This window comes from Lagopus leucura, unplaced genomic scaffold, assembly GCF_019238085.1.
Source record: "Lagopus leucura isolate 7727_CA_CO unplaced genomic scaffold, USGS_WTPT01 Super-Scaffold_100019, whole genome shotgun sequence".
Classification (NCBI taxonomy): Eukaryota; Metazoa; Chordata; class Aves; order Galliformes; family Phasianidae; genus Lagopus; species Lagopus leucura.
In genome coordinates this window covers 6,681,556-6,707,813 of record NW_024962273.1, presented here as the reverse complement: position 1 = coordinate 6,707,813, position 26,258 = coordinate 6,681,556, and the positions used below count along the sequence as shown (strand labels likewise).

Here is a 26,258-nt window from a genome sequence, read left to right as displayed (position 1 = left end):
CCCCCCCGGGCTGCCCCCCGCCGCCGGCCGCCGCGCGCCTCCTCCGCTTCGTCGCGCTGCGGAGCGCCCCGCTCCCTCCGCGGCCGCGGGACGCTCGGCATGCGGGGGCGGCACTTCGCGCGGGGGGCGAGGGGGGGCTCCGCCCGAGCCGCCCGCCCCAGCCCCGGGCAGCCGCGGAGCACCGGGCCGTTAGATCCTGCCCGTCTGCCGCGGTCGCCGCGATCGGCCGCGACTGAATGGCTCCGGCAACCGTGCGGCGGCAGCAGGGGCTCGCCACGGCGGGGAGGGGGTTGGGGGGGGGGGTCGGGCGGGGGCGGCCATTGTCTGCGGCGGCGGGGCCGGGGCAGGCGGCTCGTCCCGGGCCGGGGCCGCCCCGCGCGAGGCTCTACCGCCGCCGAAATCCCCCGGGGGCAGCGCCGCGCAGCCCGGCCCGCTGCGCTCCCCGAGCGGCCGTGCCGCCTCGGGGCCGTCGGAAGCGTGGGCAGGAGGCATGGCCTGCTGAGTGAGCAGCGCGGGGCCGCGCACCGTTGGGTCCGGCCGGCTGGCATGCCTAGTACATCCTGCTGTGCTGGGAAAGACTGCTTCTGGAGAGCCCGCCTCGTCGGCCTGAGGTCAAAGTGTTGTGTGGCTATCGTGGTCCAGCAGACAGATCGATTGCATCAGTGTTATTTCAGGCTTTGGACTCAGTGATCTTTAGGGATCCATTCCAACTTGGGATATTCTATGATTCTCCGGTTCTATTTTTGGATGTGATGGGGAATTTGTAGACGTTTTGCACCTAAGAGAATCCAAGTGTAGAGACAAAGAGAGCATAGGTAGGATCCTCTCGTTTAACTGGAGAAGGTCAGGGTCTTAGAAACAAGAAGGGAGAATCTTGATGGGATGGAACAGAGTGTAGGACACATAGGATGCAGAGTTCATGCTCCTCATGACACTGACTGGAGGCCAGAGCTGTACCTAACGAGAGGTGAGAAAAGTACTGGAGGAATGATTTAGCTATGACTTCAGTTCTGAAATACTACAACACTCTCTGAAAGAAAGCTGGCAAGAAATGTGAGAAGAGAACCAGGCATTCTGTAGACAAAAGGTCCCTAAATCTCCTTGATTTGGGTTCTACAAATGGATTCTGACTCTTCATTAGAATGAGGTTGTCATGGCTTAAGCCCGGATCCTGTAGCAGTCGCACAGCAATGAAGTAATGCCTGTTGATGTGTTTAATTGCTTTGTTGTGCAGGGAAACACCTTCAGCAACTCTCCCAAGAGTTGATTTTAATTACTGAGTTTTAAATATGCTGATGTTCTGTTTAAGTAGGAATAACAACATTCCAATAAAATGCAGTCCCATTGTAATACTTATTGCTTGCACAATCAATCCAAATCGCCTGCTCTGATTCCTCTGTAATCAGCGATGGGAGCTGCAGGGGCTGCATGTTCTGAGACATAGGTGAGATGGCAGAGGCAACGCTGGATCTGGCCGAAGGGGCTGTGCAGCTCACATCATTTCTCTGCTGAGCACAAAACCTGGGTGTCCAGGGAAGGATAAAGTGCTTTTCTGTGGTGAGACCACTGGGGAGCTTAGGACTTTCCAGCCCACTGCGTGCAGTACTTCTCAGCAGTAATCTGCCATGACTTTGTCCAGACTCCAGCTGAACCCTCGTGCACCCTTATAATATGCAGTATCCCTTTGCAGATGCTCTCAAGCTTGATTATATATCGCATGAAAAATCTTTTTTGTTTGACACACCACCTGTTAGCTGTATCTGATACAGCGTATTTCTTGCATTGAAGGAACCAGCAGACATTGCTGTGCCACACAGCTCCTGTTTTCAGGAACTTGGGCTGTTCCTCTGCCCAAGGTACCCCATTTTCAGGCAGGAGAGCTCTCATTGTTCCATGAATGAGAGCTGTCATCCCATGCTTCTGGGTACCCTTCTCTGACCTGCAGTGATCTCTCCCAGCTCCAGTGCACCCTTTCCAATGCACTCTGGGGAACCCAAACTGCAGCCACTGTTCACCATGTGGGAGGATCACTGTTGGTCCTTTCCTGTCTGATACAGCAAATCTTACAGTGCTGCTCTAGTCCAGTCAACACATCTTTCTGTCAGATGTAAATTATTGAATAGAAAGCTTTCATGTAAGGACCAGCTTAAATTCCTAGTGAGATCCATATGTTTTAGGTTATTAGAATGAATTTACAGGTATGCTAGATTAGCCAGGGCTCCTGGAATGAAAAAAAAATTCCAGTTCTTTCATTATTTTCAGGAGTGAGTTTACATCTACTGAAATCAAGAGCAATGGAATTGGCCTCCCAATTAAAAAAAAAAAAAAAAAAGTATTAATTAAAGCTGTAATTAACACTTTAAAGTTTTTTTATGCTTATTGAGCTAATGTTTCTCATAGTCAAGATACTGTTTTTCTGTATCTCATTAAAAATATCTGAGTTTCATACACAGCAGTAAGTACACATTCCAAATCATTATTGCTTGCCCCCAGGCCTGTGTAACTTTGTCTAGCGTAGATGTTTTTCGGACAATGCATTGCTCTTCAAACAACATTCATGACTTTGCTCACTCCACTGCTTTGGAGTGATACTACAACTACAATGCTCGTATTTGAGAAATGGCACAACTGGCAGCACTTACAGTTTTCCTTTCAGCCTCTGCCAGATATGGTCTGAGTTTTCTATTGATGTCAATGAAAATTCAAAATTCAGATCCTACATGGGAATTCTGTGTATGTTTTGAATGATGGAAGAAAGGTTCAAGTGCTGCTATTTGCATGTTTCCATGCTGCAGAAAGAAAGGTGGAAGGAACTCCTGACATGCCTAGCAGTGGCTGCAGAGCAGCACTTGGCCACTTCTGCATTTGTAGTAATGTTATTAGAGAAAAGGAGAAGACAGATTCAGAGTGCTTACAGCTTTGATCAGAGTTTCTGGACCGCTGTCTCTCAGGGCCTTGCAGGAAGATGGGTCCTTTGTTTGCATTTGATCTCTCTTCCCCAGCCAGGAAGAATGGAAGATCATAAAAATACAGGAAGCCTAACAGGAACCACACTGTACATGTGTGCTGCTCCAGAGGGCTTAAGAGGCTCTCAGATTGCCTGGTAGAGGACTAAGAATCTGCTTCTACTGAAATGAATAGAAAATAGTGCTTGTTTTATTATGGCATTATCAGGAATGCACCTAAAGGGAGAAGTTCGGAGTAGCCTCAAAGTAGAGACAAGCCCCTTCCAGGCCTGGGCTGCACAGGCACGTACCTGTCCTGGCAATTCAGGGAGGCAGGTCAGGTTATTTCTCCACTGTTTTCAAAGGTGCTACATAAATTGCAGCAAACTAAGTATCCTGCCAAAGCTGGTGTCTTTTTACTGCCAAGCTTTGTTGGAGATTAATCTGGTTTTCTAATTTTTTTTTTTTTGGTGGTGCTTATTTAAGTTACACTTTCTAGACTCTGCCTAGCTAATCAGGTGGTAATAAAACCAAGAGGACTATATTTTGCAAGCTGTTATTCTTCTTCAAAATCTCAGGGGAATAGCTACATAAGCAAGAGTTTGCAAATTTTGAGCCATGCTGATTTAAGTAGGAAAAAAATATGCTCAGGTCTTTAATATCTAATGAATACTGCCTTATATACGAAACCTTGTCCCTAGCGGAACCCATTACAATAATGTTTATAAAGGCTTATGCTGTAAATGCATGATATTTTCCCTACAGCAGAATATGTTTGAATTAATTCCTGATTAGAAAAAAAAAAAATGTGCAAATGGGCCCTGTCCCAGAGTATTGGTTACTACTGACATAGCAGTGCCCTGTTACTAACGAATAAAGCAATGAAAAATGTACTTGGCTAACGTAAGAAAGCAAGCATGCTCTGGGTCATGTGCAATGTCTGCAAACAGGAGAGCAGCCAAACCCTGCAGAATTCAAGAAGACTTTCAGAAAGTAGCAAGGTACTTCCCCAGGCTCTTCCTGCCTGCTTACAGTCAACACCAGAGCTAAACAAGAGATCAGGTGAGTGTGCAGCTACAGAACTGAATTTCTACAAAATTCTACAGAACTGAATTTCTGCAAAAATGCTCTGAGAGCATATGGAGCCATGCAGCACCCACAACGCCTGGGGGGACAGCAGGAAGAGAGCAGTGAGAGGTCAGGGCACACTTCACCTGTTAAATAATGGAAAGAGACAGGTCACAGGATTGTTTCTGCTGCACAGGTGCCCTGCTCTCAACTAAAGCAGTTTTAATCCTTTAAAAGGCCTGGCTGGATGAGACACATCCATTGTTTTGTCTGCAGTAAAGATCCTTAGCGCCGGCACAGAAGCATCAATACATGTTACAATGAACTGTCTCAAGAGAATGGGGCAGAACCCTCCTACTGCCCTTGCAAATGCTATCTGCTGACAAAGATCACTTGCAATGGACTTTCATACTGTGGAGCGGGGCCAAGGACAAGAGTGTGGCTCTTCTTCCACACCTAACCGTGCTGGGAACCACAGATACGGGAAAATACTCTCCTGCTGCAGAGCACAGGACAGGGCTGTCACAGAACCTGTTTTAAGCAAAACCTTTTAAAGATTCAGGCGGTGCTGTAGGAACTTCATTCCCCAGATAGCAGTGAGCAGGCTGACGACATGCAGTGCTGTGACATGAGGAATGCAGTCTTATTAATACCAAACTGGGACACACAACTCGGCTCAGCTCCCAGTTTAGACACAGATCTCTCCTATAAGCTCCGTTACTTTGTATAATCACTTTACTTTTCTCTGTAAAAAGGAAGCTGTGTTATTCCTGGTTTCATCCTTGGGGCTGAGGAGATGAAAACCACTTCTCACTTTGTGTAGAGACTGGAACAATAAGGCCTTGTTCTCACATGGGGCTGTAAATTCTTGCTTTAATGTAATTTATAAGAAATAAGAATGGTCAAGCATTACCGAATGAAATAGAAATGCTAAATGTGATTATTTAACTTTCCTTTTGCACAAGTGGGACTAATTTGCAAGGAAAGCTGCTAACCTGGCTTGCATGACTTCATGTGCGTTTTCCCAGTGGCCTCTTCTAATGCTGCCATCAGCACTGTCCTTTTCTGGCTGCTTTATTAGTGAAAGAGGTCAGTGACGTGGCATTCCTTTAAAAGTAATGGATTTATAAATTGTCCATTTTTTCTGTGCCTGTGTACACCCACCCATCGCAGACCCCCAGCCTACCAGCCCAACCTCTTGCCAAGGTTCCCATATCACAGCCTGCATCCGCGCAGCACTCATTTCTAAAATACCTGTAAAAATTCTGGTTTTATGGCAGTGCAAATTCCTACTTTGGTACCTTGATGTAAATCCAAGGATTTTCCTCTACCAAAGAGAAAACAGAGTTGCAGTGTGCGGGTGCTACTGCTGTTGGGTCACAGGGAACACTTCAGGGCAACATCACTGTCACACATACACATTACTCCTTGCTCTGTTAATAATTTCAGTGAAGCCATTGGAAATATCTGACGAGTCAAATAAGATTCAACATGGGTAAGCATGGCTTTGTCTAGCCACTAGTGGGATCAGAAGACTGTATTCAGTATGAAATAATAAAAAGCAGCCTGTAGAGATGCTTACATTTAGAGACGTGTTTTTTAAACTTGAACTGGAGAAACTCTGAGTAACAACAGTAGCTAATTGCTATTTGTTTCCAGCAGGCTGGTGTTTTGATCTGTTATTTGGATTCATAACTGAGAGCTGGGCTGCAGCTTGGCACCAGCACGTGGCCGTCCCTGCGATGTGCACAGTGCTACCACCTGCACCAGGCTGGGGCTCAGGAGCAAACCTGCCGGCGGGGAATATCAGCCCAAAGTGATTCTTGTTTCTAACCCCACGTAGCCACCAAAGGAACAGGTGTATCTGCATACGCAAAAGAGTTCATTTTTACAGGAAAGTAAAACAAACAGAGCAGTGCCAGGATTATACAGTTCATTTCCCAGCATATCAATGAGGACCTAATTTACTCTGGGCTGTTCATGCGTTTTGCTTTTAACAAATATCCATATGTCAAGTAGACCTTCTTCATACTTCCCTGCTGGAGTTATTCTTTCCTTTCAACTTAGTAGGGAACATTTGTGATCCTTATTCTACCAAATGTATCTAACGAATATATTTTGCTCCAGGCTTTCCATTTTTTAATTTAAGAGAAACAAATCAATTCATGGTTCAGGCAGTTGTGCTATTAAGACAAGCGTACATCTGTGCAAAAATATCCCGGTCCCTAATTAATTACAGAATGTTATTAACATTTTTAATTTAACTTTGGTTAATTTATTTCATTTCATAAACATGAGCATACTGGGATACTTTTTGAAGAACATTATTCCATCTTTTGTCTGCAGTTCTATAATTTGGGCAGTTTAGCATAGATAGCCAGATACTTGCTTCTATCAAGATGATTCTGTATTCAAATGGTTCCAAATCCTTTCTGTAATGACTTTGGTAATGGAGGCTTGATACTTCACCTCCGACTCATACAAAACTGATGCACACTGCTAATGGCAGTTTTGTCAGATTAAGAACAGGCTGAGTTGCAGTCTCCAGAATTAATACTTTTCACAAATGCATTATGCTCGAATCATCCCAAGTCCTATTTCTTGTATACCACAGTTTATCAATTTGTGTCTAATTTGAAGTCAACAAAGTAAATGCTCTACCAAAAAAAATAAAAAGAAAAAAGCCTAATTAGTGGGATTCTGCAGAAAACATTATGTATAAGGCCAAAAGTGTAATGCCTGCTTTTCTACCTATTAGTTATTCACAGTACTCTCATCTAGTTCCATCATGGAAAAGTATTGGTGAGCACCGTGGGGTGACACAGACCTTGTACCAGGGATTCAAAAGAAGTGAGTCTTTCATTTACAGCTAGTACAATGGCAGTGCTTTTTGTGGCCTGGTAGCTCGCATGCACTGCTCAGTGAACCATCCAAATTTACACTCATCTCAAGAAAGGCACATTTGGCCAAAAATTGGATGTGTTATTAATTGGCCATCTCCTAATATGCATATTCAAATGCTCATCTTTGGTAGAAGTCCATATCTGAAGCAGTATTGCCAACATCTGTTAGACAGCTCAATAGCATTATGTATTTGCTATCCATATATTGTGATATTTTTCTACACGTCTCAGAAGCTCAACTTTTGGAGAAACAAATATGTGATAATGTAATTACAGTTGAAAACATCTGAGCAGCATGGTGACTGAACTGTGCTCTGTCCCTGCCAGCCTCACCTCCCACCACTATGGATTTCCTGAAAGAAGGACATCAGTGTTTGGGTGGACTTTACAAATCTGTTATCATACTAAATTCACCTGTGTTCTAGGGATGTAAGAAAATCAAAACCCAACAAAAATAACCAAAAACCAACAAAGAGGAAAGGCAGCTGCTAATGGCTAATAGCACAAAACACCTTTTTCCTTAGTTTACCAACACTGGTAAGATGGCGTGGCAGGACGGGGGACTGAAAACTAAGAGGCAAAGGGGAAGGAAACCTCCTCTTACAAACCAAACCAATCTCTGCTGCTCATGGGCTACAACAGCAATTTGGCAAGATCTGCATGCAGTCTTTAACTCGGGTGACACCACAGACCAGAGGCAACTTTTGCTGCTCAGAAGCTTCCAGAACAGGTTGAAATAGGGTTGCGGCCTCAAGATCTGTTGTTTGACCTTATTTCCACTCTGGTCAAGTTGCTAAGTTCCTGACAAGAAAAAGATATTTGAGCAGAGTACGACCTTATTTAGCTGGGGTAGCATTTGATTTTTTCACAGCCTTCATTACTGTAATTTTATACACAGGGTTTTTCATTTCTTTGCCATGCAACTTATTCCCCTAAGATTAGTCCTTTTCTAGTCAAGCAGTTTAAACCTAATCACAGTTGTTATTTTAATCTGTGCTCACCATGAAGAATTCTCACAGAGCTATGCTGCTTGTTAGCAATTATGGTCTCCCAATGGAAGTTTGTGATTACAGCAAAAGCAACCTGTTTAATACTTGGCACCTCTGTAGTATACAGGCATGAAACCCAGGAGTATAGAAGCATGCTAATGGTGGAGATGAAAGCAGAGCAAATCTATTTAGAAAACTGTTTTTAAAACATGAAGTTGGTGATATTTTGTGGCTCTTCCCCTCTGTGTTTTTCTTTATGTTAATAAAGTGCTGTTGATCCTTCATTTATTTTATGATTGTCGTGTCTGAAATGCAGTATATCCTAATGCTTTCATCAACATAGACTGAAGGTTTGGAACTGGTTCCAGTAGCACTAGTGGCAAAATTCCCTTGAAAGTTCTTAAGAGCAGGACCTGACCCTTGCATATTGTGACATGCATCTTGTGCTTAAATCCTTTCTTCTGCTAAGAGAACCAGTAATTGCTGTCATTGGCTTAAGTGTCAAGAATAAAAAATTATGATCTACTGTCAAGATCAATTAGCAAAGGCTGCAGAAGCAAATTTCTGCCTCTCACATTGTTTCTTCATCTGATTCTGCTATTAAGAATTATACAGAGTAATGCAGGTCAGCTGAATTAGAAAGAGCATTAGATGAGTATGTGAGAAATACCACTGCAGGGGAATTACCCACCACTGACCCTTTTCTGTCCTATTTGAAGTTAGTTCCAGACTAGACAAGGCAGAGAAATCTAAAGTAACACAATGCTCTGGTTCAATCTGATACACTGAGATGTACATTATTAATGTAACTCCAATGATAAACCTTGGTGATTCACATGGATGGAAGTGGAATTTGTCTCACATCAAATGAGTTTACTTTGTTCAAACAAGCTAGAGAAATGGGGGAACCACTGACCAGTTAAGTATGCTTCCTCTTTCATCATTCTTCATTTGCAAATAATTACTGTAGGATCCTCAGCATAAGGAAAGCCATTAAGAAAACCTTCATATCCACATAATAGTGAAACACTTCCACTAGTGTCCTAGTGAAGGTCTATAAGGACAGGATCTGTGAGGCTGGGCCAAAGGTCTCTTTTAGCAGATAGCAATAAAACGTGATCTAACCCACTGGGGGCTGCAACTACGGCAATAAAAGCCCAACAGCAGATGCTTTTACCATATATAAACAGTAGTTCTCTGAAAAGAAGTTCTTGCCCCCACATCTTTTAGGGTCCCATTTTACAATTGGAAATGTAAAGGCAATGTAAAATTGATATGCACACCATGACATCGGCTTCAGTCTGCTTGGTCTCAGCCTGGGTGCTTTAAATCTGCCCAGGCTGTAAGGAACACTGGAGGAGCTCAGCGTTCAGGATTTGTGTCTGCTCTTTTTATTAGCCCGCCTAGAGTAAAGCAGGGGTTATCGGTCAGTGTGAGGTTCAGTGCCCAGTGACCCACCAGGTTAAAACCATGGTAGTCACAAATCAGAAGCATAATGAAGTCTGAGAAGAGGTCTATGCTGATTTATTGGGACATCTGTCTGGCTATAGACAGCCCCTTCCTGCCCCTGCCTAGTGGGAGCTATTAGCATAATCCTTGCCATGAAACATATTATAGATTTAAAAGAGAGAAATACAGTGTTCAAAGACAACTGGCAAAGACCAGAAGGGCTTACCTTCTAGGGCTCACTGTAAGTCTTAACTTTTTCTGCCAACATCCCATAAAATAATATTAAATACAAATATTAAAAATAAATTGCACTCATGATTTTTCCAATCCATGAACACCTTATTTTCAGACCACAACTGAATGTCCATTCATAATAAATAAATTTGTTCTCTGCTACTTTTCAAAGACATTTTCATCTTTCAACTTCTTATTTTTAATTTCTATTTAACCACTACAACGTGTTTCACATATAGTGTTATTACCTTCATTCTCACAAATAGAATTTCCCACATACTGAGATTTTAAACAGTTATATTTTAGTACCAGTTATTTTTAATACTAAAAAAAAAAAAAAAAAAAAAAAAAGCATGAATTACACAAACTTCCAAATATTTACTTTGAAAAAGACTAAACTCATATCTCAAATGCTGTAAATGCTGTAATACTACTTTATATCCTACGGGACAGGAAGTTTGTGAGATGCATACTGAGTAGCACTGTCATTTGGAAGGCTACTTTTTCTGCACAGGAGAGGCATTCAAGTGAAAAATCAGATCATTATTTCTTCCCTTGATCATAACTAACTTGAATTGGGTTTTAATCTATAAAGATGAAATTAATCTATGAAGATTAATTTATATTTGACTATATATTAATAGAAATTGTCATCATCTCTATGTCTTTAGAAAAAAAAGCCAAATCTCGATCCATTCTCTGGATCGAGAATGTTGAATTTGTTTCATCTCTGCTATTGTTCCATGTGCTCTGCATTAAACATCATTCCAGACACAAATCTAGCACAAACTATAAAGATACGAGATACTGAGCATTTTATCATTTTATCATGAGATACTGAGTTCATAAGTAAATACAAAGTACAAGGACATACTGCAAAGTGCTGTCATAGATCTTTTTGTATCAGTTGTGATAATAATAACTCTATACAAATTAAAATTCTGGAAGATTGAATTTAAAAATGATGAAGCAATAATCAGTTCATAAAGGGAAAGAGACTTACGAAGTTTAGGTAACTCCTCAGCTCTCTTTACCATCTTAATTCAGAATAGCTCTGAGAAACAGCTAGAGAACAGTGATGCAGAAATACTCAGAGAACCTAAAATACCTGTGCCAACTGCTGGAATGGCACTTAATACATTGTAAAAGGCACACAACTGTTTATCCTACCCAACAAGCACCAAAACTACTGCAGTAAAATGGATAATAAAATTGCTGTTGTAAAGAGGAAACTGTGCCTGCAATGAAGTAAGCACCTTTTTGCAAGAGAGCTGATGACCTATCCATGAGAATAAATAACATTTGTTAGACTGGACCCATGCACAGAGTTTTGTGAGGTCCTATAACCATCCCACTAGAGGAACACCAATTTTGACACAAACTCCAGCTGGTGCTGCTACCACATTTGCTGTAGGACAGAATAGAAATGCCCACTGGTTTTACATCAGCATATGGAAATTGCTTCTTTGCTAGATCACAGCTAAATCTGGACAACCTCCACTAAGCAACATGAACATAAAAGAAACAGAAAATTCTAGACTATCAAGAGTACTGCAAAGTTATAAAACTTTGTATATTTGATTTTCAAAACTCTCAAATTCTCATACTGTTCTACTGTGGTTTTTTTCTTGGCTACATTGTATGTGCTATTTGGAGAAAATGCTTACACTCAAGAATATCCCAACATTTGACAAAATCAGACAAATTAAAGGAAACTGAAGTACAGTTAGCATCCAGTGCTTCAAAAACAGAACATACGGAAAATTGTGTATGTATTTATCTGCTCTGATTAGCAAAGTTGAACTGCTGTGTGATGCCTTTCTGAGTTGCTCCATTTAGGTAAGATTTGCTGAAGAGACATTAATAGTGCAAAAACTCAATATCCAACCATTTGTTTGAAATCAAGGACTATGGAGTGGAGTATTTCTTCCAACAGAACTACATAAATAAATATGTTTGTATATAGTACTTGCCTCCATAAATTCCAGCGTTGTTCCTCTAGCTGAGTCACTAGATGCTCTATGTATTTGTTTGAGTCCATATACTCCTAAATGAAAAAAGGTGAAAAGGTTACTTCAATGTTCAAAGCATTTGTAAATGTTTGAGTAAAAAACAGCTTGTGGGGTCCGTTTTCATTTTGGACCGAGTGTCATTCCACGCACACACAAATCCCAGTGATGAAAGATCTAGGTTAAAATCAAATTTGTATTCATTCCCAATGAGTAGGGTAGCAGCCCAATGCAGTTTTCAGAGATTATCTATGGGGAAGACAAACAGCAGTGAGGATATGCAACTAGTACAAATAAATTAGGATACGTATAAATACAAATTCATGTTCTAAGCCCAGAATTATATATATCTTGGATCCAAACAGAAAAATAACATTTCATCATCGTTTTGGTGCCATCATTATTTTGGTGTGAATTTTGTTTACTTCGGCTATATATCAAAGTGAACTAAATATTTACTGAATATTTGACTCAAATATTTATTTTGTGGCTAGCGTAAAAAATATTATATCGTGTAGTCTGTTTGAAAATAAAACTATAATTCAACTCCTGTATCATTTTCCAGTTCAACTTTTGCAGATAGTTTAGCTTGCAATATCAGCTTTATGAAAGTTACTGTATTTGTTCTAGACTGAACTTCTGATAAATAATAATCATCAGATGAACAATTTGGACTTTTTAAAATTGAAGCCTGTTCTTTAAACTCAATGCAAAGCGATGATCAGCAGTGAAATATGTCAGTAACAGAAATATACCACTTTATCTCCAGGAGAAAGGCAAATTCAGTGTTTTTCATGGAAAATATTTCAGAATGAACCAACAAAATAACATGTGATACAATATGATATATTCATATGACATTGGTACCAACACAGCATCACTATTATTCTGAAAACCTATCAGTAATAACATAACTCTCTTGAAATAGCTCACAAAAATATATATGTTTCAAACCTCAGACTTCAGAGAATAACAAGGACTGAAGCACATACAGGAAAGAATATCCATCTTCGGTTTCTGGAGACAAAAGTTCTGGTGTTATAGTTCTAATTTTTTTGGACTTATCTTAAGCTTTGGGCTTATCACAAAACCACTCTATGGGGTTCCTATTTGTATTAAGAGTTGTTTCGATACTATTATTATTTATTTGGTGTGCAAATATGTTTTTTTTATTGCAGAGTTGCTGAGTATTCTTAAGCATTTATCTTTATAATCAGGAATATGAGACAGCTACCCCAGGGACAGTACATCATCATGTCTTCTCAGGCTGAAGATAAATGTTAGCTGATTTTAATGACCATAATTTATACAGAAACACACATTTCCATTTTTCAGGATTGAAACTGTTCTAAGTGACTGGGTAACACTATCAGGCAGTCATATAATATTTCTTGTAATCTCATAAAACTTTTAATACTGTGTATAAAGTAGCGTACAAAGTAATGAAATATCTGAGACGTACAATCAATGAAAAATATTCCTGTGTACACAAGCCCACCAGGGCAAGCTGCAAGCAGATCAGTGGTGCTCAAAAGCCTAACTCTGTCTGATGGAGAGCACCCAAGGCACGCTACCACAGGGCCTGTGAGCTCTGCCATGGGAGGTGGTCCCAGACAGGGCTTCCTCATACCTCTGGCAGCAACACAGCACAGGCCAGGCCGTGCCTTTGCCCAGTGGGGGGGGAATCCACTGGCAGGGTGGCATAAGATTTCAGCTTGTGTTTCACAGAATCATAGAACTGTTTCAGTTGGAAAGGACCCTTAAAGGCCATCTGGTTCAACTCCCCTGCAATGAACAGGGCTGTCTAGAGCTCAGTCAGGTGCTCAGAGCCTTGTCCAGGCTGACCTGGAGTGCCTTCAAGGATGGGGTGTTAACCACGTGTCTGGGCAACCTATTCCCACCACCTCACCACCCTCGTCATAAAAACCTTCTACCTTATATCCAAGCTAAATCTCTCCTCTTTTAGTTTGAAACCATTTTTCCTGGTCCTATCACAGCAGTGCCTGCTAAAGGGTCTGCCCCCAGGGACTGAAGGCTGACTGACTGAGAGATGTTCCCCAAAGGTTGTCACAGTGCACAGATCTGTGAAGGAAGCAAGAGTAAGTCCCTGCTCCTGGGGACCTGTGCCAATGCATTTGCTGTTATTTGTTACAGGCCTGTGTTGCTTGAAATCCTCTGAGAGTTGTATAGTTTTGCATCAGTCTCAAGGCTTGCCCCATAAATTTTAATCTGTTGTAGACAGATATATTTTGAGATGTTATTTGCAGAAATATTAAGTACTATAAACCTCGAGAAATGCCATGAGCTTCTTAATGCAGTTTTTATACTGGTGATGTTAAGACTAGAAACTGGTGTCAGCATGGGTTTGGTCTCTCCTGTTAATCAAGTGGGTTGTGTTTTACTCAGAGCATACAATGGGAACTAAGCAGCAAGATGCTTCCGAGCCACTGCAAGTAAACTCATTCTGTAACACACATTGCAGTTCAGAAAAATGGTGCTGTACAAATACTTATGGTCTCAGAACCAAATCCTTTAAAACAAGCTGTCTTTTTTTTTTTCTTAACATTTTTTACTACATTTAATATGGTATAAATTATTATTAATACCTTTATGTCTTTTTAATGTAATATTAAACAATATTCCTGATTTATTCATCAGTGCACTTTGCCCCATAGGCAAAGATAAGATCAGCAGTTTTATTCTGCATAATTCTGCCATGATAATATAAAAAACTCATTCTGAAGCAATTTTCTGAAAAATATGGCCAAAGAAATGAAGACAATTGAAAAAAAAAAAAAAGCTATGCACTCGTATTGTGTGATTCCTGCCTTCATGTCAGGTTTTTCCTGTGGCGAATCAGAAATATTACTCCATTTCTCTTTGAAGACCTGCAGCTCAGTAGTACGTAAAGCTGACAGTGTGCAAAAGTGTTGTAAAAAAAAAAAAATCAGCTCTGATTTGATATAAATACTGTGATTGGAAGTGCTCCCTTTCTCCTATGCTTCTCTGGCACATTAACGTGCCAGCCATGTCCCAAGCAAGCCATCTGCTCAAGGCAAGGCCACTTTTCTTAAGTCCAGGTTTCTGTTCTTTTCTGTCACCAGCTGTCCCAATAAGCCAAATTCTGCAAATTCGAGCCTGGGAGTCAGTATTACTGTTTTGTCAACATGACGGACAGAGTGATTTGAGATTTAGAGCAACTTTGTGATTTTTTCTTTTAATCTTTGTTATAGAGGGATGGAATGCTATCCAGACCTAGACAGGCTTGAGAGGTGAAGTTTAACAAGGCCAAGGGCAAGGTCCTGCACCTGGGTAGGGGCAATCCCAAGCCGAGATACAGTTTGGGCAGAGAATGGCTTGAGAGCAACCCTGAGTAGAGAGGTTTCCCTCCCTTGTAGCAGGGGGAGTTGGAACTAGGTGATATTAAATGTCCCTCCAACCCAAACCATTGTATGGCTCTATGATTTAAAATAACTTGGCATGTTCAGTGAAAACACAAATTCTGGAAAAGAAAAAAAAGCACTCACGCTTTTTCAGATGGAATATATATATAGTTTAGTAAGGTGCTGACACTTTTCAGTACCCAACAGATCACATTGAGGGGCAATACAAATGTTTTGTAGCTTCCTTGGAGCTCTGTCACGTGCAAGTTTGCAGCTTGCAAGATTTGGGCAGCACAGTTAACTCATATCTGAAAAATTACAGTGTCATCACCTGTGATGTCACATAACTACACTGTTTTAAGGAAAAAAATATATTGCTGTATTAAGTTTAACTTGAGTAGAAAATCTTTCTAGCAGATGCATAGATTCTGGCAACCAGGACGATTTGCTATGCAAATGTCACATACCAGCTCATCTAATTTAGAGAATTTAGAGAGCATTAGAGAATCACTTTGCGAGAAGTATCACTGTACCAAGCTGAGGCATGAGACTACACATACACTTCAGCAGGTTTTTTTTTGACAGAACAAAACATCAAGCTTTGCAACGCTCAATTGTTTTGCTTTCCCTCCCTACTTTACTTTGTTATCTAAATGACTGTCAGGAAAAAGGTCAGAGAAAGGAAATGAAGGCCGGAGATGTACTACTCGGTATTTGGGTTGGTTACGTGGGTATTTGTTCTGGAATATCCATGCTGTTGTGCTGGGCAGGGTATCAGCAGTCACACAACACATAGAGTATGTTCCCATCCACTGTTGCAGAGCAAACCCAAGGGCAACTCAGGCTTATAACACCAGGTTCCCTTGCTAGAAGCTGGAGGTGATAAATTTAAGCTAAGGAAATAACACTTATTCTCTGTCTCTCTTAAGGAACTTGCACAGCTTGGTATCAAAGAGAGTTTAATGAGCTTAGCAATATGTGAAAAGGATTAAGGATACAGCCGTTGATCCAGCAAATCACTTGATTACATCCTTAATTCAATAGGGCTACTCACGTGCTGGAAGTTAAGCATGTGCCTGGGAGCTTTTGCTGGCACTGGTCACTGGGCAGTGCTGCCGCAGGGTTGGGCTATCTTGGGGCAGGATCTAGATCTGGCCCTGCATTTCCTACCCTTGCCCCCCACTTGTGAGGGGATAAGTAGCTGCCCCAACTGCCACTGCTCTGATGCTCTGAAGCAGCTCCCAGCATACTCCCTGGGCACACAGCTGAGATACTCCATTTGCAGAAAGTTGGGGAATTTGGATAGTTTAGGCCAGTCTTCATCTTTCTGCAGACCAGCTTTGAAACAGAGCTGGAAGGTAAATGTCACAGGCAGCCCTGCAGAGCATCAGACCTCATGTTGTCCTGCCTCATCCAACACTACTGCTGGTGCTGCTGGGATCCCAGGCCCTAATGCAGTAGTGTTTGGTTACTCCTCTGGCATTTGAAACCAGACAATAAAACAACAGCATGGGTTTGGGTTCTTGTACTTCGCCAAGGAAGACATTTGTCACTGTGGGAAAGAGAAGAATGCTGAATGAAGTACATGATAAAAGCACAGACAAGTTGCTGCGGGTGTTTGCAGTCATCCAGCCCTGGAGACAGGAAGCTACTCTGCAGAGCCCCCAGTCATCTGCTGCAACAAGGAAAGTTGTATTTTCACAGAGGAAGGTTATTAAAAATCAAACAACAAAGCTGTCTGCAACCAAAAAGCAGACTGTTGCAATTAGGAAATGATGTTAGCTAAGCACAGAGTAGATGCGATTGACCTGTGAGGGGGAGATCTGAGCTGTTAGACCAAATGCAGAGACACAAGTCATCTTTGAAGGATCTTGGAAGGGAGCCTTGGGGTAAAGCTTTAGATCTAGGGAGAGTGCCTTCAGAGAATATTATACATTTCGTAAAATATTTATTTTTGTTGTCATACTGCCGCACAAACCTTTGATAGAAAATAGGCTTTTTTCCAGCAGCCCAAGAGGATATATATATGTATTCTTGTCTGGACTATGTTTTTTGCATGTCTGAGAACATTATAATTGAGGATTTGAGTAAGCTGTCTGTTACACTGCATTACTCATCTGCACACTAAAAATAAATCACATATAAAAAAAGATAAAAACCTCTTTGCATTAGATACTTTTCTGTCACTTCTTTCAACGCTACACCTGGCCGGACTGCTCACCACTGGTGTTCAAAGCAACAAAAGTAAGTTGTACAGCTTAAACAAATAAAATCCTTTTAAACTGCCATTAGTGTTAATTTATTATTATCCTGCCCAATTTCAACACGTTGTTTTAATTGTCAGTTTTATTAACAGCTGAACAGAAAGCATACATTCCGAGCTTCAGCGATGGAGCAGAAGGCTGGCAAGGATCCTTGTGCACATACTGTGGAATTACACCATTATGGTAAAAACAGTAATGATTATTTTAATAAATGTGTTGAGCAAATTTCTTAATTGTTTAAAATCACTCAAGCCTCAGTGAACAGTTCATATTACATCTCAGCTGCAGTGATTAAAACTGATTTACCAACTCATCTGAAGCCAGTTGTTTTCATCAAAATCAGCTGGGTTTTCCTCCAGCTGCTGCTTGGTGTGTGCTCCGCACCCTATTAAATGTCACTATCCACAAAGGACAGGGGGGTTTAATAAAGCTTGAAGTAGCACAAGCTTGTTAGTTAATGGACAGATTCTGTGCCCTGTGTGCTCTGCATGCAGAGCTGTGAGATGGTGCTTCCTCCAGGAGTGGTGGCCAGGCACACTGAGCTTCAGGACACTGCAGCTTTTGCCAGCTTGTACCCAAAAGAAGCACAAGCACTGGGAACAGGAGTGCTCTGCAGACCAGTGACGCCTGAAAATGCTCTAGTTTTACCATTATCTCATAAGACCTTCTGTTTTCCAATAAGTCAGTTTGTACATGCAAATCTGAAGACTCAGGCAATTATGTACAGGAAAAATGTTGGGACCAGAATACTAAAAATTGCCTTAAAGGAGTTTACTTGCATTACAGCAGGTTTACATTAAATCAGTGATGTATCCTGGAGAATGAAGGGAAGAATCCCACTGTTTCCCTGCTGCTACCCCTTATACTAAGGAGTGAAACTGAAAAGACAAAAGTACAAGCTTCTGCTTTCCAAAGGGAAGTATTATGGCAGACTCAGACTGAAAAATAGCAGAGCAGTTGTCAGCTGGACTGAACCAGTATGGCTCTGCTGAATTCAGCCCTTTTTGTTAAAAGTGAGTGTTCTGTTGTCATAAGAGCCTTCAAAATGCATTATAATCCAATACTGCATCCTGCTCATAACAGATGCACACACCTCCCTTTCCTTCTAAGGAAAACCTGATGTCTTCCAAGAAGAAGCCCAGAAGATCTCAAGCAGTGGTAACACCATTGTGCTGCATTTCGTGTCAGTGTAATACTCTGGCCCCTAACTTTCAAAGCACTGAATGGTTTAAGAAACAGCTCTGTAAGAGGACAAATGCCAATTTATAAAACAGTATGACAGCCTTCCTCTCTCAGGGCAATGAAATGAAGGCAAAGATTAAGTAGGTGAGTGGTAGGATAAATTCCTATGATCAAATAGAAGAAAATAATATTTTACAGAAAACAGGCAAGCAATTGCAAACTGGGATCCATTTAAAAATGCTTATTTGACAGAATGGAATATTTTACAAAATGAGGTATGATATAAAGATAGTGGGGAGTGAAGCCAGAAACAGAGAAGATTGGCAAAATAAAAGAGGGAGAGGTAAATAAAACCGGAGCAAGAGATTGGGAATGAGCAAGTGCAAATAATGTGATTGATTCTTCTGTATCAGTATCTTTTACTAAAAAAAATTAGCGTGTCTCTGGACCAAAAATACTTTATGCAAACAATGGGAACAAGCAGTCAGCTCTACAAAATATTGAGCTAATTATTCTGCTTGGCTGTATAAGAAACTGGACGTTTTTGTCCAGCAGTCAAATCCATGCTATTTTTAGCTCATTCTCTTTACCTTAGAGAAATCAGTAAAAGCAAATACAAAGCATTAACTGGAATTTACTAGAATTATCATGAAATAGAAAAGCATGATATCATAAGAGAGCAGTCTGAATTTATTAGACACACTCTAAATCATGGAGCTTTTAACACCAGTTAACAGTTCCAGTGAACAATACATCAGGCATATGCAGTTACTGCAGGAACAGAAACCAAGGCTGAAAAATATTGTGTCCTACAGTACCAACAGCGGTCCCTCCTATATAGAATGGATGGCCTTGCTTTCTATTAGGTGTGATCCCCGAATCTCCACTGATACCCATCTATTCCAGACTGTAACTCGCTGTGACTGCTATTCCAGTACACTACATGGGGCATCGCTCTGGACAGCAGGCAGGGAGCAGTACCAAAAAAACGAAGGAGGATTTTAGTGGGCATTGGGATGAGCAGGTTGCACCCAGTGCCCAGACCTTGTCTCCTGGGCAGGGTGGTCACCTCTAACATGGGCAGCTCTTGTCCTCAATCAGCCTGGTGTAGTGATGAAGTTGCTCTATATAGTGAAATACAAAATGAAAATAGAAAGTGAGGCTTACTGTAGTGGTATACGTGACAGTTCCAGGTTGTTCAAGGTTATTAATGGCTTTATATAAGTTAAGGAGGTGTTGGAGTGACAGAAGTCTTGTATCTCAGAAATTTCACAAGTGAAAAAACATCGATGTTATTTAGGGCAGTAGGGATTTGTTACACAGCTAAAACAGACATTCAGAGTGAAAAAAAACATGAGTGCATAACGACGGGCAGATTTTATGAGCTTGCTCCTACACAATGTGTATATGTACCCGAAATAATTAGCTGTAGTCTTGTTTATGTCAAATCTAATTTACATTAATAAACTTCACACAGCAAAGACACTGATGCTGTAAGAAATTGTCCAGAACTGTTAGCAGTCATAATGATGCAGAGTAAACACTGGAGCATTTAATTAATCAATTTCTGACATTAACAGGTAATTACCATTTCTAAATAATTCCTTGATGTTTTTTCTATGAATACGACTCAAGCAGAACACGCAGAACAACTGCTGGCTACTGGAGTTTGACTCGTGTAGGCATATGGCACTTGCGGGTGAACTCACATTAACTGAAGAAGACAGGGAGTGATAACAAGGACAGAAAAACATTCCTGGGATCTATTGCCGAGGTGGAGAATCTAATTCTAATGTTATTACAAATACTTGGTAGCCGCAGATAAAGACATTCTTCATTCTCTGCATGTGTCAGACATGTTAACTCAACTGTAATAATCTCTACCATCCATCCTAAAAATACACAAATCGGGACATTAAGTTTTCTACCATTTTCTTTCACAGCTTCAGTATTACTGTCCTCACATCCTCACAAACATTCTGGCAACTCTGCGTGAGGAAGAAGGTACTCACACACAAATCAAGTGTATCTTCACATTTAGATATTTTCTTAAAACACACTGTAGAGAAAACTCAGTATATGCTTATTGAAAGCCCATAGTAAAGTATATTAAAACATGCAATATATAAAACCAACCCTATGTTACAGGGATATCAATCTGATGGTCCCCAAATACTTCCAAGCATCACTGGGCAAAACAGAGTGAGGATGCACTGCTCTGTCTCCTGCTCTTAGCACCAGGTGACCTAAGAATTAGCAAAAGCCAAATTATCAACCTGTTGTGGGTTGTAGGAAAAGAAAAACCAGAGAAGGGCAGAGAAAAGGCAATGTGCCATGCAGAGGATGAGATTTCCTTTCCAGACACAGCCTTGCTTCTCCTTCTGCTTCTCTTTTGCTCCTGCCAGCACACTCTCCTCTAGCCACCAAGCTTCTCAGAGTTGAGTACTTATTAGGCACATTTTGAAAATTAATGTTTGTGTTAACAGCTCGTCTTGCAATGCCTTACATACACATTTCCATGAGACATACAAGAAAATAGAAACATTTGTAAATGCAACTGGATTGGCAGTGGTTGTATTTACTTGCACAAATGAAAAAAGAAAAACTCCTGCAGGTAACGACTAAAAGCAGTGTGTGTGAGGAGGCTTACCTTCCCCGGGAGTTTTGCAGCTGAGTGTGCTGTGCTGAGCTCTGATCACAGACTGTGCTGATCCCCAACAGCCATCAGCATCCTCTGCTTACAGCTGGAGCTCAGCTAGTATGCAGGGCAACCTGGCTTTTTGGATTCATGGGATTAATCATAAGAAGTTTGGCATTTCCTAAGTAGTGTATAGACTATATAGCATCATGTGATATTGGCTGGAGATAAACTTCAAGTATCCCTATATATATAAGGATTTAGTGAAAGTAGATTTAGTGGAAAGAGAATGTTCCACTTAAATGGGAAGGAATAAGGAGAAAGTCCAACAAAGAGAGTAAGAACTGGAACATTTGTGTCAGCAGCCAGCACACAAGCACACATTTATGTTGTGTAGGCCTGTTAAGCACTCAAGCCAAAGAAGCGCCTTTTATTAGATCCAATAATTCTCTGTAAATTCTAAGAGTGGAACAGACTGCATAAAGGCACTAAAAGTACAGTTTCCTGCTAGGCTGCAACTCCAACTCTATCATCCCCGGATATATATATATATTGGTTTGGGACAGCACTAGCAATTAGATGCATTGACAAGATTAGAGCATATGTGGAAAAAATGAGATGTAAAATGACATAACTGAGTGCTGCTTGGCTGCACAGGTGGGTTCTTCGATGTGATGTGCACAGCCCTCCAGTTCTTCAGTTGGCCTCAGTGACAGACATTTTGCAAGCAGTCATGCAGCATGTCTCTGTGTCCTCTGCACAGCCTGGAGGGAGCTGTGCACCTAAGGCAAGTATAAAAAGCTGCTCACAGCCACGTGTGAAGCAGAAAGATTCTGTACTGAAGAGGACAGGGATACACATTGCTGAATTTATCATGTAGAAGTAACAGAGCATAATGTAAAGGTTGTCATAAAGCCAAAATTAGTAGTTTTTCTTCCTCAGTTCTGTTTCAGACGAAGCAAGGAACTCCCCTTACAATTCTGGCATGTAACAATCATATTAATAATCACTATTATCTTGAGCTTTTACAAGCACTCTAACGTATTGTTTGATCTTCTGAACACTTGTAACTTCAGCATGCCATGTACAGCAGATGCAAACAAATATAATGACATATTTCAATTCGAAGATAATCAATTTCCTTTTCATAAAAATTTAACTGATCCTTTAATTTTGTTCAGCATTTTAGAATTCACAGGTATAATGCAGCATTGGTGAAATCAAAGCTGTAATTTAGTTCCCAGTAATGCTAATAATTTTTCTGCTGTTGAATATTGATGCTCTGAACTGGATATGTATCTGAAAAGTTATGTGCCTAGACATATTAGTTACAGCTATTGCAAAGCATTCTGTTTATTTTAGTAAGACTAAACCAAATAAGAACAATATAATGAAAGGCTTGAAAATACTTGTTTAGATAAATTGAGCAACTGATGCCATTTACCTGGACTTCTGCACAGCATTTGACACTGTCCTGCATGACATCCCTGAAGAGAAGGATTTGAGGGTGCTGACTGATGAAAGATTCAACATGAGCCAGCAATGTGTGCTTGCAGCCCAGAAGGCAAGTCATATCCTGGGTTGCATCAAGAGAAGTGTGACCAGCAGGTTGTGGGAGGTGATTCTGCCCATCTACTCTGCTCTCCTGAAAATCAACCTGAAGTACTGTGTCCAGTTCTGGAACCCCCAACACAAGAAGGACATGGAGCTGTTGGAGCAGGTCCAGAGGAGGGCATGAAGATGATCAGAGGGTGAAGCACCTCCCCTACAAGGACAGGCTGAGAGAGCTGGGGCTCTTCAGCCTGGAGAAGAGAGGGCTCTGAGGAGATGTTATAGCAGCCTTCCAGTACATGAAGGGCCTACAGGAAAGGTGGGGAGGAACTTTTTATAAGAGCAGGTAGAGACAGGATGAGGGAAAATGGTTTTAAACTGGAAGTGGGTTGATGTAAAATATATATTAGGAAGTTCTTTGCTGTGAGGGTGGTGAGACACTGGAACAGGTTGCCCAGAGAGTTTGTGGATGCCCCCCCTCCCTGGGCTGGATGGGGAGTGAGTAGCCTGGTCTAGTGGGAGGTGTCCCTGCCTATATCAGGGGTTGGTACTAGATGGTCTTAAGGGTTCCTTCCAACCCAAACCATTCTGTGATTCTATATTTCTTTGAAATATTCATTGTTGGTTTCTACACAGATATGCAGTGAAAATTCAGATTACATGATAGCCTTCTGTTTTCTATCTTATCTTACAAGTTAGAATTCAAAAATGTATGCTTAAAAATGTCCTAAATGTCCTTGATTTTATGCGTGAAATACCAAGTGAAATACTTAGCTGTCTGTGTTTCTTAAACATGAATCTTTGAATCCACAGGGAACTTTATGTGAATTAACAGAAAAAGCATAAGCATAAACGTTTATAGTTCTGCTAATCTGATTTTTGTCATTAACTGTGGCTTACTGGAAAAGTTCTTTACAATATTTAAGTGAATTACATTTTAAAGATCTTTATCATCATAAGCTGGAAAATCTATGGCAACAAGTGATGAGTCATGTCAGTGTACCTTCTGCTCTACTGCAGACTGATATTTAGTTAACCGCATCCCTCTTGGGAAACACAGACACAATTTCCTGCAGAAGCCTTGGTTCCCACTGGTCTGAGACACAGAGGGCAAATTAAAACAAAATACAAATTAATTCTGTACCTAAAGAAATTAGTTTCTCACAAAGGTGACATCATATTTCCCGTGCATAAGGGTGATATGGGTCAAGTTCAGCTGGAATCTTGCTGACCTTAATGGAATGAACTGAGGCATGGAAGTCCAAAATGAAGACAGATAAAAGGGAGACAAAGTAATCAGCTTTTCCTCTCTACTGTTAATGGGTACTTTGGGGGGTACAAATTATTTTACATGAACAATCCAATACATATTGATCTCTTATTGTCATCTCACAGTTGTTGAGCATCTCATGCTTCTGTGTATTCAAAGACAGGGACAATAACTCAGACACAACAGGAGGGTGGAAACACTGTATCTGAACTGTGTATGAGCTCCATGCACGACTCACAGGCTTGTAATGTATGATTCACACAAGGGCTAATGATTTAGATTATTATGCATAAAAATTCATGTTTGCATTCATGCACTAGATCACAATAGTAAATTTGGGAGAAAAAAAAATTGAAAGATTCACACCCTGAAAGTGCCAAAGATTAGGTATATTTTTCTTTTCAAATCCTGTTCATCTGCACTACCTGGCATTTCCTACACATTCCTGTGGAAGAAGTTGATAAGTCTTAAAGGCTGTCTTAAAGCTCTGTCTCATGGCTTACAAAGAGCCTTCCACTGGCAGTGGGCACGTCCCTGGTGTCCAGCTCCCACTAACAGTCTGCAGGAACGCTCTTATCTCTGTCTTAAAGAGAAGCTGATGACATAAGTATGGTTTTAAGGTGTTGCAGACATTACAGGTAGTCATAAAAGTGACCTGTTTTACTTGCTCACCATCCTGACATAATCTTGCATGGCTTATTGTGAAAATGGCTGAGCACTTGCAGGTCTCATTGATATGGCAGAATTAAACTTATTCGGGAAGAAAAGCAATTTTCAGACGTCAGATACAGTCCTTGATCATTCATGTAGAAAGAATTTCCATAGTCATCAACCTGACAGTATTTAAATGAAAAGACTCTGAAAACCTCTTGTTTTCCAACAGGAAATATTTTCAGGGATTGGCATTTCACGTGTATAGAGAATTTTACAGTAAGAATATCCTGATGACAAGTCTAGGAGAGGATTTACATCTAACAGGAATGATCTAATTTTTCTTTCATACAGTAATACCCGGTGGCTATTGTGAACATTCATTATCAAGGAAATTAAGGACAACAAAAGAAAATTAATGTTTTAAGAGAAACTCAGATGGTCCATTTAACTCTTCTTTTGACTTCACATAATGTAATAAGATAATTTACTTCTTCTAATGCGCCTGAGTAATAGAAATAACACTTTTTATAAATCACCCACAAAAGCTTTCAGAACAAATGCATGCTACTGAGAGTAAAGCTTCAAATTACTTGGGTATAAATGCACATTGTGTGTATTCCAGAAATCCCTGTCTCTTGCACTGAATAATTGCCTCTTCTCCTCAGCTGTTTCTGTTTGCATATCAGACATCCTCATGCAAACAGCACTACCCTTGGTCTTACAGGACTCAAAGGAGATTCTGCCACAAATCCCAGCACCACTTGGATGTGGAAATGGTGACATGCTATGAGAGCACGGCATGCCTTCCCAGCAGGGAACTGTCTCACAGCACTTTATGGCTGAGACTCAGGCAGAAGAGCTTGGTTTTTGCTTCCAAACAGAGCCATTTCTCTTGCCTCATTTCTCTTTCTTCCAAGTGCCCTTTATAGCCCTGAGCCTTGTAAAACATTGTTTGGGCAAAAGCTTTTTTTGCAGTAGTTGGGAAGGAGCAGGGCCTGAAACAGAAGATCTGACTTGGATATAAATCCTTCTGCCCCTGGGGATGTGATTGGTAAAGAAAAGGCCTTGAGCCCAGCATCCCAACCAGGCCTTACCGTGGTAAGCTTCCAGATCCGCCTCCTGGTTCCTTCCCATGAAGCAAACAGCTTTGCTTTTCTTTCTGACTTGGGAGAGCATAGCATACAAATTCCCTTCCTTTGATACTTGCATGCACATCCCGTAGAGTGAAATACAGCCTTCCTCTGGATGTATTTGAAAAACACAATCACTTATGGGATGGCTGAATTTCCCCTTCAATTAGTTTGCACTCACACATCAGATGCCTGGGGCCAGGAGGGCAGCTGAATGTGAGAGTGTCTGTCTAGTCACAAAGTAAATGTGGGCCAAGGAGAGAGGGTTAAGACAAGGCAGATGAGTCTGTCATTTCAAATGGACTTTGCAGGCTCTCCTGCAATGCTGTAAGAGCAAAAACTTTCCTAGAGATGACTGGATTTATCCCAATGCCAAACAAAACTGAGACACTGAACAAAATACATTCATTGAGTCATTCTGGTAATGAAATCTACATGTGTCTGAAACCTAGAGGTCCTCAGACCTTCCATCCATCTCTGTAACTTGGCATCAGAAGCACACCAATATGTACCTGCTTTTTATGTACTCACACATGTACAGCACATAAGGCAATCTGAAACGTGTATATGTAGTAAGGATGCAATGACT

General features: G+C 41.0%; 1 protein-coding gene across 5 annotated transcripts in view; it reads right to left on the bottom strand.

Annotated features, from left to right (window-relative positions):
* Nucleotides 1-26,258, bottom strand: part of NCKAP5 (NCK associated protein 5) — a 337,371-nt gene that overhangs the window by 212,786 nt on the left and 98,327 nt on the right. For all 5 annotated transcript variants that reach the window (XM_042877826.1, XM_042877827.1, XM_042877829.1 and 2 more), the window contains exon 3: nt 11,562-11,635. In XM_042877826.1, the coding sequence (XP_042733760.1) occupies nt 11,562-11,635 (74 nt within the window). The remainder of the gene's footprint in view (nt 1-11,561; nt 11,636-26,258) is intronic.